The sequence below is a fragment of the Malus domestica genome, chromosome 16 (genome assembly GCF_042453785.1).
Source record: "Malus domestica chromosome 16, GDT2T_hap1".
Taxonomy (NCBI): domain Eukaryota; kingdom Viridiplantae; phylum Streptophyta; class Magnoliopsida; order Rosales; family Rosaceae; genus Malus; species Malus domestica.
In genome coordinates this window covers 922,840-941,027 of record NC_091676.1, presented here as the reverse complement: position 1 = coordinate 941,027, position 18,188 = coordinate 922,840, and the positions used below count along the sequence as shown (strand labels likewise).

The 18,188-nt window shown below is 39.2% G+C and overlaps 3 protein-coding genes across 4 annotated transcripts; 2 read left to right on the top strand and 1 right to left on the bottom strand.

Annotated features, from left to right (window-relative positions):
- The first annotated feature begins 2,530 nt into the window (after window positions 1-2,530).
- Window positions 2,531-4,171, top strand: LOC103411905 (putative clathrin assembly protein At1g25240). Its single transcript, XM_029096441.2, has one exon. It carries the CDS (start codon window positions 2,735-2,737, stop codon window positions 4,001-4,003), a length of 1,269 nt encoding a protein of 422 aa, XP_028952274.1. The 5' UTR covers window positions 2,531-2,734; the 3' UTR covers window positions 4,004-4,171.
- Window positions 4,172-6,626: 2,455 nt separating this feature from the next.
- Window positions 6,627-8,770, bottom strand: LOC103411906 (protein BASIC PENTACYSTEINE2-like). Of its 2 annotated transcripts, XM_008350520.4 has the most exons (2): window positions 8,530-8,770; window positions 6,627-7,736 (listed from the first exon to the last, which is right to left on the bottom strand). In XM_008350520.4, the coding sequence occupies exon 2, from the start codon at window positions 7,729-7,731 to the stop codon at window positions 6,892-6,894; it is 840 nt and encodes a 279-aa protein (XP_008348742.1). In that variant the 5' UTR covers window positions 7,732-7,736; window positions 8,530-8,770; the 3' UTR covers window positions 6,627-6,891. The 2 variants fall into 2 exon arrangements, with proteins under 2 accessions (XP_008348742.1, XP_008348741.1); XM_008350519.4 differs by lacking the exon at window positions 8,530-8,770 and having other exon boundaries at window positions 6,627-8,521.
- A 3,243-nt stretch (window positions 8,771-12,013) lies between these two features.
- On the top strand, window positions 12,014-14,650 carry LOC103411908 (PHD finger protein MALE STERILITY 1). The gene is made up of 3 exons (XM_029096193.2): window positions 12,014-12,326; window positions 12,534-12,864; window positions 12,999-14,650. Exons 1-3 carry the CDS (start codon window positions 12,014-12,016, stop codon window positions 14,431-14,433), a joined length of 2,079 nt encoding a protein of 692 aa, XP_028952026.2. The 3' UTR covers window positions 14,434-14,650.
- The last annotated feature ends 3,538 nt before the right edge of the window (window positions 14,651-18,188 follow it).

The following is an 18,188-nucleotide window of genomic DNA, read 5'->3' as shown; positions in this document are numbered from 1 at the left end:
CAAGACAAGGAGAAAGAGAGCAATCAGTCAGCACTTGGAATCAAGCTTCCAGCCAGGAACTGACTGCCTGGAACTTACTTACCTGGCATTGCTCTCGAGTACTCATCTTCAACATCTTATGCTTCCAGGGAAGATACCGCATCTGCCTGAGGAACAGATAGGGCAAGTGAGAAGGATACAAGGAAGCATGTGGAGACAAGCGTAACAGCACACGTGCCGATACATCCATTACTCTGTCAAAGCAAAAGTATCCCATATCAGTAGGGTCGAACGTACTCTAGATTTGATGGACTTGTTTTGACCCTCAAATTCTTCAGTCGGCCTTATACTCTGGAGGAAACCAGAAAACCCTCCAGCTCAGTTCAAGAATAAGCCTGTGGAAAGTTACTTCTTCAAAAGCAAAAGTATCCCATATCATCTCTTCTCATTTTTCTTCTCTTTATCCTTCATGCTGCCTGCAAGATAGGGAGAATGTGAACAATCAGCCGGAGCTCTGATTGCTTACCTTGTCTGTCACCTCTTTCAGCAAATCCCCTAGCTCGGCAACTTGAGGGACTCCTACTACATGGTTTGTATCGCGCTTGACCAAGCCTGAAACTACAAGTAAGCTTCAAGTGAAATTGATACATTACCTTGTGCATCTCCACCAGTTAAAGATACCACCCCTGGATGGAGGAAGAGTACTTCCAGAGAAGATGCCACATCTACCTATGAGACAGATAAGGCAAGTCAAGACGATACCACATTCCGATACTTAGAAGTTTCGTGATTACGAGATCATTCTCCCACAATATTTCCTAATGTCATTTGTACTAAATCATTCACCTGTACTCACTAAAGGAAAGCTGAAACCTATGTACTTGTGTAAACCCTTCACAATTAATGAGAACTCCTTTATTCCGTGGACGTAGCCAATCTGGGTGAACCACGTACATCTTGTGTTTGCTTTCCTATCTATATCCATTTATATACTTATCCACACTAATGATCGGAGCAATCTAGCGAATATCACAAAAAGCGACCGTTTTCGCTACCTAGGATATATCGTGCAAGAGAACGGAGAATTAGAGAGAGATCTCAACCATAGAATAGAAGTTGGATAGATGAAGTGTAAGAGTGCATCCGGCGGGTTGTGTGACCGTCGTAGGCCACTGAAGCTCAAGGGAAAATTTTATAGGACGGCAATAAGGCCAGCGATGTTGTATGGCACAGAATGTTGGGCGGTGAAGCATCAACACGTACCCAAAATGGGTGTGGCGGAGACGAGGATGCTTCGTGGGATGTGTGGGCACACAAGAAATGATAAGATTGGAAATGAGGATATTCGAGGTAAAGTAGGAGTGGCCGAAATTGAAGGAAAGATGAGAGAAAATTGGTTCCGGTGATTTGGACATGTGCAAAGAAGGCCTACTGACGCTCCGGTTCGAAGATGTGACTACGGGACAGAGGTTCAGGGCCAAAGGGGTAGAGGAAGACCTAGGAAAACTTTGGAAGAGACTCTAAGAAAAGACTTAGAGTACTTGGTTCTAACGGAGGACATGACACAAAACCGAGCGCAATGGCGTTCTAGGATTCATATAGCCGACCCCACTTAGTGGGAAAAGGCTTTGTTGTTGTTGTTGTTGTTGTTGTTGCTCAATTAATTTGTTGGGTTACCTGCATTTTACATCATAAGGTTTTGAGGTCATCACTATGTACGTGGGTTTTAAATTACACCAATATATATCACATTAGTATTTAACGTCTAATTAGATGGTGAAATTAACGAAGATGTTAAATTGGTACGATTAAAAAACGTGATTTAAAATGCAAAATTTTAAACCTCATATCTCTTTTCGCAAATAACTCAAATTTTGTGGTGTAAAATACAGTTAACCCTAATTTGTTCATTCAACGCAAATACATTATGCTGTCCCCTCCACAAAACACAGAGTGTATCTACAACGTGATCGTTAGAAGACTTTGTTGTCTCATGTACTATTTTCAATCATAGTTTATCACTTGCATGTGCATTATTTTACAATTTGTTGACTTACATAAATATTATTGAATTTTTAAGCTCAAGCTACTCATCAAAGACATTTAAACAAACAAAACTGATCACTTTGGAGACTAACTTTCTAATACATATAGATCTCACAAGTTATGATTTCCTTAACATGTATCAGAGACGTGGTCATAATTGGTACGTCTAAATATCATTATTACAAGTGAGTTTGTCTAGCATACGGATTGGGAGATCCGTAGTCATTAAATTCTTAATTATTGAATCCTTAACTAAAGATCTAACCGTTATAAGTGGTCATTCTAAAATATTTAATTTCAGTCATTCATCATCATCATGGTTCATATCATATAAAGCCCCTCTGGCCTATTGGGGTATATATATGTAGTATACTATTTTCTCTTGAAAATAGAAGCGTGTTAATTAACGTGTGAGAAGCATAGCCTACCTTTAAAACAAGTCCAATAAAAGCAATCACAAAACAAAACTCAACAAAAATCACTTAAAAAAGATGTTCCCAATTTACTCACCTCCCAAATATAGCCATAGGCTGTCCAAATCCTCCCATCTCCAAAGGTCCAAATTGGAAAATTGAAAAAAAAAAACAAAAAAACAATGTAATTAGAGTGCTAAAACAAGGGTAAGGAGGGTTTTCATGAGAAGGTGCTGGTGACCAATTAGAATTAGAGAGAGAGAGAGAGAGAGAGAGTGAGAGAGAGGGGTGGGGAAATGAAACTGTGGAAAAAGGCTGCCGGGCTAATCAAAGACCGGAACAGCATCTGGGTGGCCGTCATCTCACGGCGAACGTCGCTCCGCAACCCTGATTTGGAGGCCATCATCATCAAAGCCACCAGCCACGACGAGACCACCGTCGATTACAAGAATTTCCACAGGGTGTACCAATGGGTCCGCACCTCTCCGCTCTACCACAAGCCCCTCCTTTACGCGCTCTCCACGCGCATGGAAAAAACTCGCTCTTGGGTCGTCGCCCTCAAAGGCCTAATGCTCATGCACGGCATTTTCTGCTGCAAAATCCCCTCCGTCCAAAAGATAGGGCGGCTGCCGTTCGACCTCTCCAACTTCTGCGACAAACATTCTAAGCCCAGCAAAACGTGGGCCTACGACGCGTTTGTTCGCGCGTATTTTATGTACTTGGATCAGAGATCCGCGTTTTTTAGCACGTTGGTGAAGAAGAACAACAGAAAATCCGATCAGGAGGAGCCGCCTCTGCTGGAGGAGCTCGGGCGGTTGCAAAAGTGGCAGTCGTTGCTCGATATGCTCCTCGAGATCAAGCCCGAAGCGATCAGTCCGCATCGCACTAATCACACATACAATAACAACAAGGTTTATCTTATTTCCGAAGCAATGATATGTTTACTGACGGAGATCTTCGACGTGTACAGCAGAGTCTCTAAAGGGATTGCCGGAGTGCTGTTGAGGATTTACGCTTCGCCAGGCAAACAGGAGGCGCAGATGGCGCTCGGGGTTGTTCAGAAGGCGGCGGTTCAAGGGGAGGAGCTCTCTTTATACCTCGAATACTGCATGGATATGGGCATCCTCAGCACGGCGGATTGTCCTAAAGTCGAACAGATTCCGGAAGAGGACATCAGAGACCTGGAACGGATAATCAACCAAGCGTCGAAAATGGAGGAAAGCTTCGTGGAATGCGATCGGATGGCAGCGGCTCAGAAAAAGGAGGACAATAAGGCGATCGTGGCCATGCAGAAACCGACGTCGAAGAAATCCAAGACGATAATTACGGACAAATGGGAGGTGTTTGAAGAGGATTTAATCAGCTGGGTGAGCGCAGATACATCAGGTTTCTCGGATGTGAGCGGATACAGCTACAGTAATACGAGCAATAGTGCTATCGGGGTCGGGGTACAAGGACAATATAGAAACCCTTTTGCGCCGTCGTCGAAAAATATAATACCGTATCATCATCCAGTACATGCTGCACATAACCACCAAGTTCTTCCAGATTTGATTAGTTTCTGACTATAATTGTTGTTGTTTTTGTTGTGGTTAAAAATGTTGGAAAGAGTTTGATTAATTCCCTTGTCCCCGTGCGCAGCTTAATTCATCAAACATGTTCTCCCAATTTTTGTGGATCTTATATCCTTCCCCGTTGAGCCTTACTGTTATAGATTAATTTTTTGAGCTTGATTTCTTCGTGATTCTTTTTTTGTTTTGTTTTACTTGTTAATCATCATATTAATTTGATGAATTGACATTATGTATGTGCAAGTATGCCATCTGTGAATTATTATCTGGAATATGTAGGTACTGTAGTCTATATTATACAATTTCTTCTGGTGTTGTTATTATATTTAGAAATTGGTCGAAATGATGAAGATACAAATCCCAATTGTTGAATCATTGACAATATTTTGAGATTTTGTCGAATATACGATTTTTAGTCTCGTAGATATTGATCGATACTCGGACCAACCACCATAGCCACCACTCCAATGTTCAAGTTCAGAGCTTGCACTGCTCTAATGGTAGCCGTTGGATTTTGATCCAACAGTCCTTGTTGCTTGGTCAATAGGATTCGGACCCTCTGCTCAGGAAATGATCCAAATTGTTGGGGGGGGGGGCGGGGGAGGAGGGGGGTTGGGGATGGCAACGGACCGGTTTGAAGACAGAAATACTATATTCATCCCATAACTACGAAAATTAATCATATTTATAACCGCAAATTAACTATCTAGTACTATCCATAACCATACTTACCGGATGACGCATGATAATTTAGTATTAATTTCGTCATTAAATATTTGATGTATAAAATGATTTAATTAATGGATCTTGTGGAGAATAAAAATTAAAGCTAAACATTGATAATATTGATTGATCTTTGATAACTCTCATAAATACCATAAATTCTCATAGTTTTGGATTCATAATAAAACTTTTGAACTTTACCACAAAATGCAACTCATACAATGCAATTTTTGTATTCTCAAGGTAATAGATTAAGTGAATAATGAATATACATATATTATATAATACTTTAATATTATACATAATTATATTATATATTATTAATTTCAGATTCGGGTACGGAAATGGATCGAAGACCCACATAATCATATCCAAAACTATAACTGAATAATATTCACGGTTTTTTTCCGACCCAAAATATACCCAAATCTAATATATTCGGACGGTTATCCACGATTATCGAGTTTAACGGTTAAAATTATCACCCCTAAGAAGAAAAGGAAGAGAGAGGTGAAGAACCGAAGAAGGCACGGGGAGGAGATGGAATTTGCATTTTTTTTTCTTTTTCATTTCTTTAAATTTTCTATGTTTTGACCAAAATACTTTCCTTTCTACCACATTGACGCCACATAAGTAATCTTCACGCCGCTCAGCAAATTTACAGACCAGACAGAAAAGACAATGTGGAGCAAAAATCGAGTGTTAGGAAGTTAAATGGCGGAATTTGAGTTTCAAGAAAAGTTTCGAGCCGCTAACTCTGCTTTTGTCTCAGTTCATGGCCAGTAATCTTTCCTGTCTAAACACATCTACACCGTCACTGTGACGTTAATTGCCACCATATTTCATAATCTTTGCACCTTAATAATCCCTTCACTTTCGTTATTGACCGCCATATTTGTATACGCTGAACCTCCAAAGTCCAGCTTCAAGTACAATGCAGAGACTCTTCATACATGTCCTGATCTCACATAAACTCATCTCATTGACATCACTTTAAAAAGATTTGGGAGGTGTAGGCATCATTGTGAGAGACGACGCGGGGATCTTTGTGGCGCCCGCCCGTCGGAACTTTCATAATGTCTCGTCCCCTCTCCACGCAGAAGCCTTGGCATCCAGGGGGTGTGTGGTTTGGGCGGCGACAAGGGGTTTTAAAAAATCTAGTAATCGAAGGTGATTCTCTTCAGATTCTGGGAGCGCTAGCAGATCCTTCCCCTAACTGTTCATCCATCGCCCAGTTAGTGGAGGACACAAAGGCTTTTCTTCCATCTATCACTGAAGATTTGTGTTCCATGTTCATCGCCAAGCAAACACAGTTGCCCATCAACCAACTCGGCTCCCACTGCGAATGGCTACCGAGTCCACCTAACTTCATTTTGGATCTTCCAGTTGAGGATTGCTTGTAAATGGTCTCTCCATCTACTTGTAATCTTTTGATGTACTACCTCAACCAGGTTCCGCAAGACAACAGTACTATCGATGAACCTCCGATCGAACTCTCAGTTTCCTCCTTAAGGCAATCGTCAATGTTAGAAACGAAAGTAAAAGACATGGAAGACACACAGCAACGTCCACGTATTAGACTCTAAATCCCTTTCCTAAACCTGTCACTTCTCTAGTTCCTATTTTTCTCATACAAAACTTTCCTCTCTGACGGAAAACATACACGATGTACGAGTACAACGCTTGAAACACACAAATATTGACACTTATCAAACTAGGCAAAACCAAGAGTATAAAAATTGAAAAGCGATCGTGATACGGAACAAAGTAGATATAAGCCAGAGATGCAATTCACATTGAAAACTACACTGTTGACAACAACAGATTAATAAGAAAAAAAAAGAGCATTCAGTGCCAAATATTGCGAACATTAGATTAAACGGAGATTGAATCCTAACCAAAAACAATTCAATAAATAACAACTCATCCATATAATCCTGGTGGCCAGAAGAAAAGTCAGCCATTAACAGAAGCCGAAAGGAAAAAAATTAACAAAAAGAACAATTCCAAATTTTAAGAACAAGTATCATCCATCCTGACTGAAAATTAAATGACTACAAAGTATCTGAAAGATCTCTGCAAAAGGCCACATAAATATATACAGGTGAAATAGACCAAATGCAATGTAAGTCCCACTAATGGTTACCAACGTAGTAACTCTACCTGAGAGTGACGAACTTGTTGGTACCATGTTTTGCCCAGTGAGACCTTAGATCAATTGGGTTAGCAAAATTATAACCTTCAGCTGCAAGCTTCTCCAGCACCTTCTTGAAAGCACCCTGACTCATTTTTCTTCCAGCTATTCTTGCCCCGCGTCGCTTCGTACTCATTGGCAGAGGATACATAGATACATTTGTGGTGCAACAAGCAGATTGCCAACCACCACACCCCCACCTATAACACTGTTGTGCAGCTCCAGTGCATGAGCAGACGGGAATTGGAATACCAGAGATATCCATGTTAATCCCATTTATCACAACGTCCAAACTCTTCTTTGCTGGCTTCACACGAGGAACTGAAGGATTGGCATTATCCTTTGGCTTCCTGGGCTTTTTCGCTTTTGGGGCTTTTGGTGCACCCCCACCCTGTCTTTTCTTTGAGGTGCCACCTTCCTTAGGGACAACTGGCTCTTCCATCCTACCCACCCGCTCATCCCTTGACGCTTCCGGTGGCTGTAAGATCTGCAAGGAATGAGCTCCTGAAGTTTCCGGAAGAACAGCAGCATAGTTAGGATTGGCAGGCATCATATTGAGAAATTTATCTCGCTGGTTTACCCAACTCTCCCTCATATAGTTCATAGGAAGCTGAGCGTCTGATACAACACAATCCCGAGGGTGATAAGCTCCGTTGGCGCTAACCATGACTGCAGGATCGCGCCCAGGGGCAAAAGGTTTAATGTCGCGCTCTGCCATGCTTGACATGAGCTGCAGGCTAAGATGACCTTTAAAAGATGGCTCATAGTAACCCCAATTGCGCATGTTCAATGCATCATCATCCATGAGAGCTACGGATTCAACAAGACAAACAAACATCGTTTAGTCTCGCATAGGCCCTCTAATGAAAGTCTTTGAACAACATTAAAACTTACCACCTTATAGCCCTCCGAGGCCATAGAAATCGAAAACAACAGGATAGCAATAATACAAAAACACATACAAACAGAGAAACAAAGCATATAGCTCAATCCAATCACAAATGAGGACCAACGAGGCAAAATTATAAACAATATCATCTGCCAAATATTGGATCTTCCCATTAAATTAAAGATTTAGCAATTTTTTGACAGCTGAGAACAAGAAGGAAATTACAAAGTTACAAATCTTATTGATCTTTCCTAATCCCCCTTTCAGATCTAAAAGAACAAAAATTTAAACTGCAAACATGCAATTGGTAATAAGTATGCACATATTTTCATCCAATGGCTTAGTTCTAAAAAAGTGAAATCCCTCCAATCCGAATCAATAAACATGCGAATCCCAGGATAAAAAATTTTGTGCATTTCATACACTTTCTCAGCAACCAAACAGAACCCAAGTAAACAGACCATCACCCAGATCTGAATTTCAATCCAAAAGCAAATACAACAAATTAGGGTTTCCTAATCTGAGAAATTGGGATCTGAGATCTGGGCATAATAAGGAGAAAAAATAACAAATTCATAATAAAGTTTGAAGCTTTCAAATAAATAAATATGCATAAGAATGTAAATGGCAGGTTAATAGTATAAGGACCCATATATTCAAATTTTAGAAAGGGAGAGAGACAGTGAGAGAGCAGCAAGGAGAGAGAAAACTTACTTGGGTGGGTGTAAACGGCTCTTTAGGGTTTTGCCCTTCTGGAGAGAGAGAGAGAGAGAGGAGAGAGGAGAGAGAAACCTGAGAGAGAAGGAGAGAGAAACTTCTGAGATAGAGATAGGAAAGAGGAGAGAGGAGAGAGGAGAGAGGAGAGAGGAGAGAGAAAGCCCTAAAAATGAGAAAGAGAGAGACAGAAAGAAAGATAACCTAAAAATGGGGTATCCATCAAACTTGTAAGTTATAGCTGTCACTTTAAAATAAGATAAAATCTAAAGGCCCCCCCATGGATAAGTTAGTTAATTAATTAATTAATTAAATTTGATATATCTTATGCTTTTTCTTCTTTTTTGTTTGGGTTAAAAATATGATGCAATTATGTTGAATTGAACAGTCGAAGTTGAATCGGAAAGAAAAAAAACAGTGGAAATGCTTTGTGACAATAAAACTCCTAATTCTACCAATAATAATAATAATAATAAAAATAAAAATAAAACTCCCAAATTTTTTTGAGAAAACGAGAAAAATTTTGTTGATAAATAATAAGTTAGACCTAATTGAGGAATATAAACCTTATCCCTTATAACACAAATGCAACAAAAAAGAATACATGAAAAAAGGGGACATACATTTTACCCTTCTAGAAACAAAAACAAGAATGATACAAAGAAAAAGGTACTTGAAACCTAACCCCTCTAAAATCAAATCTAAAGGTCTAAACCTGCAAAACAAGTCGAATAACACCATAAAGTTAGGAAAACAACAAGAAAGTGAGACAAACCTGAATGCTGAGATGTACATTAACTTGAGAAGCGGCAGCCAGACAAGCCAACGTAGTCTAAAAACAAAGCAGCAATCATGTCATGTTAAAGATGGAGAAGACAAACCCATGTTAGCAAAATTGTTTGCAACAAGATTTCCTTCTCGATATATGTGAGATGCATAGAAAATCATTTTTCCAAATGCAATCTAAATAAATAGACCATTGCGTACGAAGAGGTCAAGGAGGATCAAAATCAAACGATTGAAGAGCAGAAATAACACTAGAATTGTTACTTTCTAACCAAAGACAATGTTAATCTCGTTGATATGCAAAATCTACACCAATAATGATTGCTAAGAATTATACAAAAAAAAAAAGAAAAAAAGAAAAGTTGTGATGACCAATCCATTGAGAGAAACCTCCAAGAAATCGATCATGACAATTCCTGAAAACTCCTCCACAAGCAGCAGGATCATGATTTCCTTTAGACAAACTATATGTATTAAGCTTAATCTAAGGAAACCAAAGAGGAGACCAAAGTACATGAAGAATAGTAGGCGCCTTGCGAGGTATAAGTCGGTTCCGCAAAGAATAAATATTCCAAGTGTCAAAACCCTGAGAGTAACAACGTGTACTTGTAATTAAGCGAAGACATTGAAGTGATTGGGTATATGAGAACGTTGAATTCTGTTCTAGGCCTACAGGGCACACCCTACAAACTACGAGTAGATGACAAAATATTTTTGAATCTAACAAAATAATAATTGAGGCTTTTAAAATTATATATTTAAAAAATTCAAACTTTATTTTGGTACATCCATGGCTTTGGAATGTTGACATGCATATGGAAAAAGTTTGATGGAAACTCAAATCAAGAAAAAGTAGGGTGTGGAAACTAATTACCTACTCTAATGATAGATTTATTTAGAATCGGAGGAGTCGTGAGTTAGAAAAAAACACTTGGTTTGTTTAATATTTGCTTACCAAGGATGAGATCATCAAAAAATGGTATGAGATTATTGATTAATGTGTGATCCAATTTTTTTAATTTTATTTCGATGTATTAGTAAAGACAAAAAAAAAACCAGACTGTTAATAATTTACATCATACTCATCATTAGAATGTAAACGTACTCGAATGTGTTAATTAAGTGTTAGGCCCGTCAACGTCTGTGAGTTCCATCTTTATTAGAGAAATGATACAAATAGATGATTAGAGCAAGATTTTTGGTTAACTAATCGAGTCATTTCTTTTTGTATGTTGTATGCAAAGATTGAATTAGATTTTGAACCAAATATATATGTTCTATTTTATAAATAGCAACATTGTTCTAAACAATTTAATTAAACTTAGATCTGCACTACCCCAATTTGTTTAGAACTTATCAAATTGTTTTAAATTTATAGACATATTTTTCTCCTAAATAGTATAAAATTATAAATAACAAGATGATGCAAATGGCCCTTTACCACATTGGTGAAAAAGAGTTGAACTCTTGCATGATGGTGTGAGTTCGAACTGGCTAATCTAACATCTAATTTAACAAAATCTATTGTTTGACAAACAAAATAAAAATTAGTAAGATGATGAAAATTCCTATTAAAAAGAAGGATAAAAATTAGGCCTAAAAACTTAAGCTAAAATGAAAGCCCAAAACCACACAAGACCAAACTCCAAATATGATTGGGCCTGAACAACCCTGAAAACTATGATTACGAGAAGCTGAACTCAAAGCACATTGATAACATCTTTGTTAATGGAGGACAAACTGGCGGAATTGGATCCCCTCCTGAGCAAGAGATTAGGATCTTCCTGACTCAATAACACAGGTCGTTGAATTTTGATTAAACAGTTACAAATAGGGGACCCCTCTAAAAAATAGTGGGTCAAGAGGATCCTGATTTCCTGCTCAGGAGAGGATCCAATTCCCTAACTAGCATGCCTTGTTCTTGTTCCAAAACAAAAAAAATGTTGCCTAGCTATTCAAACTATGGAAATCAATCAAAGTTCTCTCATGCATGTTTTCAAGTAACGGAAAAGAAACGGGCATCTCTTTTGCGATAAATTACGGGTGCTGAAAACAATAAATCATGTGATGTATCATTGTACATGTTATAATAATTGTAGGCGATATAATTTAACTGAAATAATAACATCACGTGATTGAAGTTGAAGTACACCCAAAAAAGCCTATAAATTAGTTAATAAATTTATAATTGCCCCAAGAAGGGTAGTTGGGCAAGAAATTTTGCGTTTATGTTTTGTCCATATCCCTACTTCTAAGAAATATATATTTACTTATAATATATATATCATTACATGCATAAATCCCAGGTGAGTAGAAAATGGCGGAACATAAAGTCATACACCAATGGTGAAACACTTTGCATTGTCAAAAGCATGCTTCCTATAATTTACTCCTAACCTCCTTTTCTTCCATATGTTGCCGCGACAGAAATGGCAACCCTAATTTTGAAAATATATCATGCAGATAAGCTGATGAAAGGGCTCTTTTGGGTTGCTCCATTCCCCAATTTTATTTCCAGGCACAAATCTTGTGCATGATCTAGCTGCAGTATATCTAAACTAGTTTAATTACTTCCTTAAACGATCAGTGACCTCCTAATAATATGTTAATTAGATTGTTTGATCATGCTTCTTCTTCGTTTTCATATATACATGCCTATATAATCTTCCTTTGTTGCCTAATCCCGATTAACACATTAATGGCGTCCCATTTGGACTTGAGTCAGTTAAGTGGGTGCAAGAAGAGGAAGAGAGGTGAGAGGGTATTTAGGTTCAGGAGTTTTGGCGAAAACGGGTACCCGGTAGGGTTGGTAGGATCGTCATTCAGGGAAAATGTTAAGTCTCTCCTTGAATATGGGCATGTTGAGGGTAACCTAGCTGGCCATGGCATGCAATGCTGGTCGTTTCAGCTCCAAGTTCATCGCCATGCTCCTGGCCACGTCGTGCTATTTGTCATCGAAGAACCTATCGAGGCATCGCTCAATCACCATTGCAAGCAATGCCAATACGTTGGTAAAGTTTCAATTACTCCCCCCATCTCTAAGTTTATTTTCATTTTCTAATTTGAAAATACAAACTGCTATTTGAACCGTATTTACTGATACTTGAGGTCTTTCGTGTGCTAATAAAGGCCATGTACACATAATGAATTTGCTTAAAATCACAGATATGTTCTAGCTATATGACGACTAATTATTCGATTATATATACATAGCTCAGGCTGGGGGCAGCATATGGTATGCAATAAGAATTATCATTTTGTGTTGCCTTCCTCGGACACAATGGTGGCAGCTTGCAGCTGGAATGGCAAAGGTGGCAACGCCTCCGATGGAGGCCAGCTACTACTGAACCCCACGACAACAAATAGTCGTAACGAGGGTAACTCGATGAATAATTTAGTGGAATTAGAGGGTCATATGCTGCATGGTGTCTTTCACTCTAACGGTTTCGGGCATTTGTTGTGTGTCAATGGGGTGGAAACCGGTTACGACTTGGCTGGTCACCAGATCCTGGACTTTTGGGATCGCTTATGCACCGGATTGCGTGCAAGGTAATATGAAGTCAAACTATATATGTGCTAATAGTTTACTAAGGAAATTTGTGATTAATGTATTTTCATTATACAAAATAGTTTTATAACAAAATATCATGCATGAAACAGTTTGTTACATCTGTTTGATATAGGAAAGTGAGTTTGAACGACGTGGCACATAAAAGAGGGATGGAGTTGAGGCTAATCCACGGAGTAGCATACAGCGAGCCATGGTTTGGTCGTTGGGGTTACAAATTTGGCCGTGGAACATTTTGTGTCACGCAACAAATGTACCAAAAAGCCATTGAAGCTCTACAAGGCATCCCCTTATGCTTGCTCATTCACCATCTCGGCACATCCAACCATGAAATCGCTCTCATCTTCTCAAGGTATCACACATTGTCCGACAATTCTTTGGTCACTCTTGGCGACCTTTTCCATTTCATGCTAGAGCTCAAGTCGCGGTTGCCACCCACAGATCATCAAAATCCATTTATTGATCCAATCTATAACCCGGGAATGCTGATGGAAACGAATTGTAGATGGTCTTCGAAAAGAGTTGAGATGGCGACTCGGGTGATTGTTGAGGCCTTGAAGAGGGCTCAGTTTAGGTGGGTATCTAGACAAGAAGTTAGGGATGCCGCCCGTGCCTATGTAGGCGACACAGGGTTGCTAGATTTTGTGTTGAAGTCACTAGGAAACCACATTGTAGGAAATTACTTGGTTCGTCGCACGTTGAATCCAGTGACTAAAGTTCTTGAGTACTGCTTAGAAGACATCTCCAATCATGCTTCCCCTAATCATCGGGACGGTTTCCTCATGCACAGTCCGAAGGCGAAGGCTGCGTGGTACAAGCTTTCGAAGTTTCGGTTAATGAAGGATATGTTCTACATGTACAAGTACATTCTCAAGGACCAAAAGATGAGCAATGCCGGGATATTTTCGGCTATACCGATGGCTGTACGGATCATTCTCAATTCCAAGTACCTCGTGAAGGATTACTGCGGCGAGGTGGTGCCTATGAAAGTTGAATATTTAAGCATGGATGGAGAATCAAACATCTACTGCACAATAACACTAAAAAACAATTCCAAAGAAGATGACGACGATAATAGTAAGAGTATTAGAAACAACAACAATGCAATAATATTGCAACCCTACGAGTGTGTGACGTTAAAAAACAATGCTACATTTGATGATTTGAAGCAAGAAGTGGAGAGGAATTTCAAGGAGATCTACTGGGGGCTGAGGGGATTTGTGGTGGACTCAATTGCAAATCTGAACAATGCGAAGGGGACAGATTTGGTTTTTGGCATGGTTGAGGTGGGTCAAAAGATTGTGCTCGAGGGTAGGAGTAGCAAAAAGATGGGTGGAGTTAGAGAGATGTATGAATGTGGAGCAGTTAATTATGTCGTGGACTGTCCCTGTGGAGCTAAGGAAGACGATGGGGAAAGAATGGTGTCGTGTGACATTTGTGAAGTTAGGCAGCATACGCTTTGTGTTCGAATTCCGGACAGCGAACAAGTTCCTCACATATTTCTCTGCAATCGATGTGAAAGAGAAATCATACTTTTGCCTTCTCCATAGAATCATCCTCTACAATTTGTATGCGACTCTAAGTTATCGGGCTTTTGCTATGACCAATTGGTCCACCTCCTCTACAATTTGTATGCGACTCTAAGTTATCGGGCTTTTGCTATGACCAATTGGTCCACCTCAAACCCTACTATCTTTGAATATGTTTAAACTCATTTTCTGATGTAAAGAGACCTATGAATGAAATGAATAAAAATCTTTTTATTTACTTCCCTTGTTTAATTTCCTGCAATTATTCTTTGTAACTTCCTGCATTTCCCTCAAATCCGATGTCTGATCCTATCAAATTTGTGGTGATTTAATTTTATGTATGTGATTAATGTAAGAATCCTATGTGGATTCAACTAGTTATAGATAAAGGAGAAATAATATGTTGGTAATACAAATTAATAAGAGTTTGGATACATGGAAAGCTACATCATATAATGAGGGGTATACTTTCATCGTGCACTAGGTAAGTCTTTCTTATCTAATTTCAAATCGTGACCTAGTATGCATACTAATAACTAAGGTTATTCCAACAATTAATTTATATCATTTTTATTTTAGAAGATGTTCATGTAGTCTACATTGAATAGGATCGAAATTGATCGAGAATAACGATACAGATCAGTCGAATAAATTGAAGTATATGTTAATTGCAGAAAGATTCATCATTTGAGCTTCTTCTTATGTTTTCCTCTTTTGTTCAATTTGTGTATAAACGCATTTCATCATTCATCGCCTTGGAGAAAATATTCAGTAAAGCTACCGCACTACGGAAAGGATAAGAACCACAGGCGACGAGGTGGGACAGAATAAAAGGGGATTGGGCGGTTCAGGCTTGAAGACGGACGAGTTACATGATCCAGATGCCCATACTAAAGTCTTACTGATTAGTTTTTTTTTGTTTTTTGTTTTTTTTTAATGCATTGATAATTTTACATTAAGGAAAGGGGAAGTTCGGCTAAACTACTCAATAATCAGCCTAATTTTACACTGGTACGTCTTACTGATTAATTATTTGTATCAAAATAGTAATTACGAGCATATTTAAGAGTAGAAACTTGTTGAAGAGGATCGTCGACACCAAATATATGTTTGTTGTTGATCCCTTAGTATATTGGTTGTTTTACAGTATTGGTTGTTACAATATCATTTGTTTTTACTTGTTACTTGTTATTTTGCCGGAATTTTCATACTTGTTATAAGATTTTACATACTTACTTTGTATAATTATTACATTTGCAAACAATTTTTTTTTAATTTGCAAGAAAATATTATTTGGTAGATGCGAGGTATTCACAAATGAGAGGATATTTGAGACCATATAAAGGTGAAAAATATCATCTCCTGGAGTTTCGTAGGAGTGCCCAACTAACGGGTCTTAAAGAGGTATTCAACCACATGCATTCTTCTTTAAGGAGCATCATTGAAAGAGGCGCGTTTACAAATCCGTAATCAAATTGAGAGGAATTGAGGAGGAATTGGATTGAGGAGGAATTGAAATGAGGTGGAATCAGAATCAGATTTGTTGATGCACAAAATCAGTGAGGACTTTGGTACAACATAAAATGTTAAGTTTGTGACCTTCGCTAGATTGCTCCGGTCACTAGTGTGAATAAGTATGTAAATGGATAGGGACAGGGAAGCAAACACAAGATGTACGTGGTTCACCCAGATTGGCTACGTCCACGGAGTAGATGAGTTCTCATTAATTGTGAAGGGTTTACACAAGTACATAGGTTTAAGCTCCCCTTTAGTGAGTACTAGTGAATGATTTAGTACAAATGACATTAGGAAATATTGTGAGAGAATGATCTTTATTTATAGAAGAGAATTTCTAGTTTCATTCTGACATTGACACGTGTCGTGTTGTGATTGGCTTATGATGTCGACACGTGTCACACTATGATTGGCTTATGATGTCGACACGTGTCACACTATGATTGGCTTCTGATGTCAACACGTGTCGTGCTGTGATTGGCCTCCTGGTTGGAGGAAAACTCTTTTGGGTCCTTGACGGTATAACGTTGACCGGTGCTCAGTAGTTTCGGGATTGGTCAAGTATGGTATAAACAGTGCTTCCCTAAGTTCCCGAGTGAGGGAAGCTCCTCGGTTGGGGACTTGCAAGATCCAAGCCATTGAGTAATCACGAAACTTCTAAGTACCGAAGTGTGGTATCATTTTCACTTGCCTTATCTGTCTCATACGTAGATGTGGCATCTTTGCTGGAAGTACTTTTCCTCCATCCATGGGTGATATCTTTAACCGATGAAGATGCACAAGGTAATGTATCAATTTCACTTGAAGCTTACTTGTAGTTTCGGGCTTGGTCAAGTGCGATACAAAACCCTTTAGTAGGAATCCCCCAAGTCGCCAAGCTAGGAGATTTGCTGAAAGAGGTAACAGACAAGGTAAGTAATCAGACTTCCAAGCAAGCAACCTGGATCGGAGGTTCGACTTCGACTTCCGGTTGATTGTTCTCCTTCTCCTTGTGTCGTAAACAGCAACAAGGATAAGGAGAAGCAAATGGAGAAGAGATGATATGATATACTTTTGCTTTTGAAGAAGTAACTTTGCACAGGCTTATTCTTGAACTGGGCTGGAGGGTTTTCTGATTTCCTCCAGAGTATAAGGCCGACTCAAGAATTCGAGGGTCAAAACAAGTCCATCAAATCAATAGTGCGTTCGACCTTGATGATATGGGATACTTTTGCTGTTGATGAAGTAGTGAATGAATCGGCACGTGTTTTGTTGCGCTTGTCTCCACATGCTTCTTTATATCCTTATCACTTGCTCTATCTGTTCCTCAGGCAGATGTGGTATCTTTTCTAGAAGCATAAGATGTTGAAGATGAGTACTCGAGAGCAATGCTAGGTAAATAGTCAGGCAAGGGGTTCCAGGCAGTCAGTTCCTGATTGGAAGCTTGATTCCAAGTGCTGACTGATTGTTCTCTTTCTCATTTTCTTGCAGGTAAGAACAAGGGCAAAGGAAAAGATAGGAAAAAAGCATGATATGGGATACTCTTGCTTTTGACCCTGATGATATGAGATACTCTTGCTCTGGTGTGGCTAGTTTGCATATGTATTATTGGGGGGGGAAGAAAGCTGAGTATTTTGAGATGCTTCGTTGGGAATGCCCTTTCAGATATAAGGAAGGGTTGAGCATTTTTGCAGGTCTGCCTGTCCGTGGAGGATGGATGTCGACATATATAGGAGTCTCCCTAACAACAAGTAGTAATGTTATTCATTTACCCTTCTTGGTCGTAGCAATTTAGTGGGAGCTGCAAGCTTCAATGTTTTAACTTTGTCAGAGCACTTTGAAAAAGTGGTATGTGGTATCTAGAAAGCTAATGTTGCATGTGAAGATTGCAGACAAGCTTTATCCAAGGAAATCTGGCTCTCGAAGTTCGGAGAGCGATGCCTCTTTGGTTTTCGAACAAGCAATCCTGTTGAGGATCTGGCTCTCGAGATTCAAAGAGCGGTGCCTCTTCAATTTTTGAGAAAACAATCCTGTTTGGAGTCTGGCTCTTGAGATTCAGAGAGCGGTGCTTCTTCGATTTTTGAAAAAGTAATCCTATTGGGAGTCTGCTCTCGAGATTCGGAGAGCGGTGCCTCTTCAATTTTTGAGAAAGTAATCCTGTTGGGAGTCTGGCTCTCGAGATTCGGAGGGCGGTGCCTCTTCGATTTTTGAGCAAGTAATAATGCTATTCCTTTACCCTTTTTGGTCATAACAATGTAGTGAGAGCTGCAAGCTTCACATGT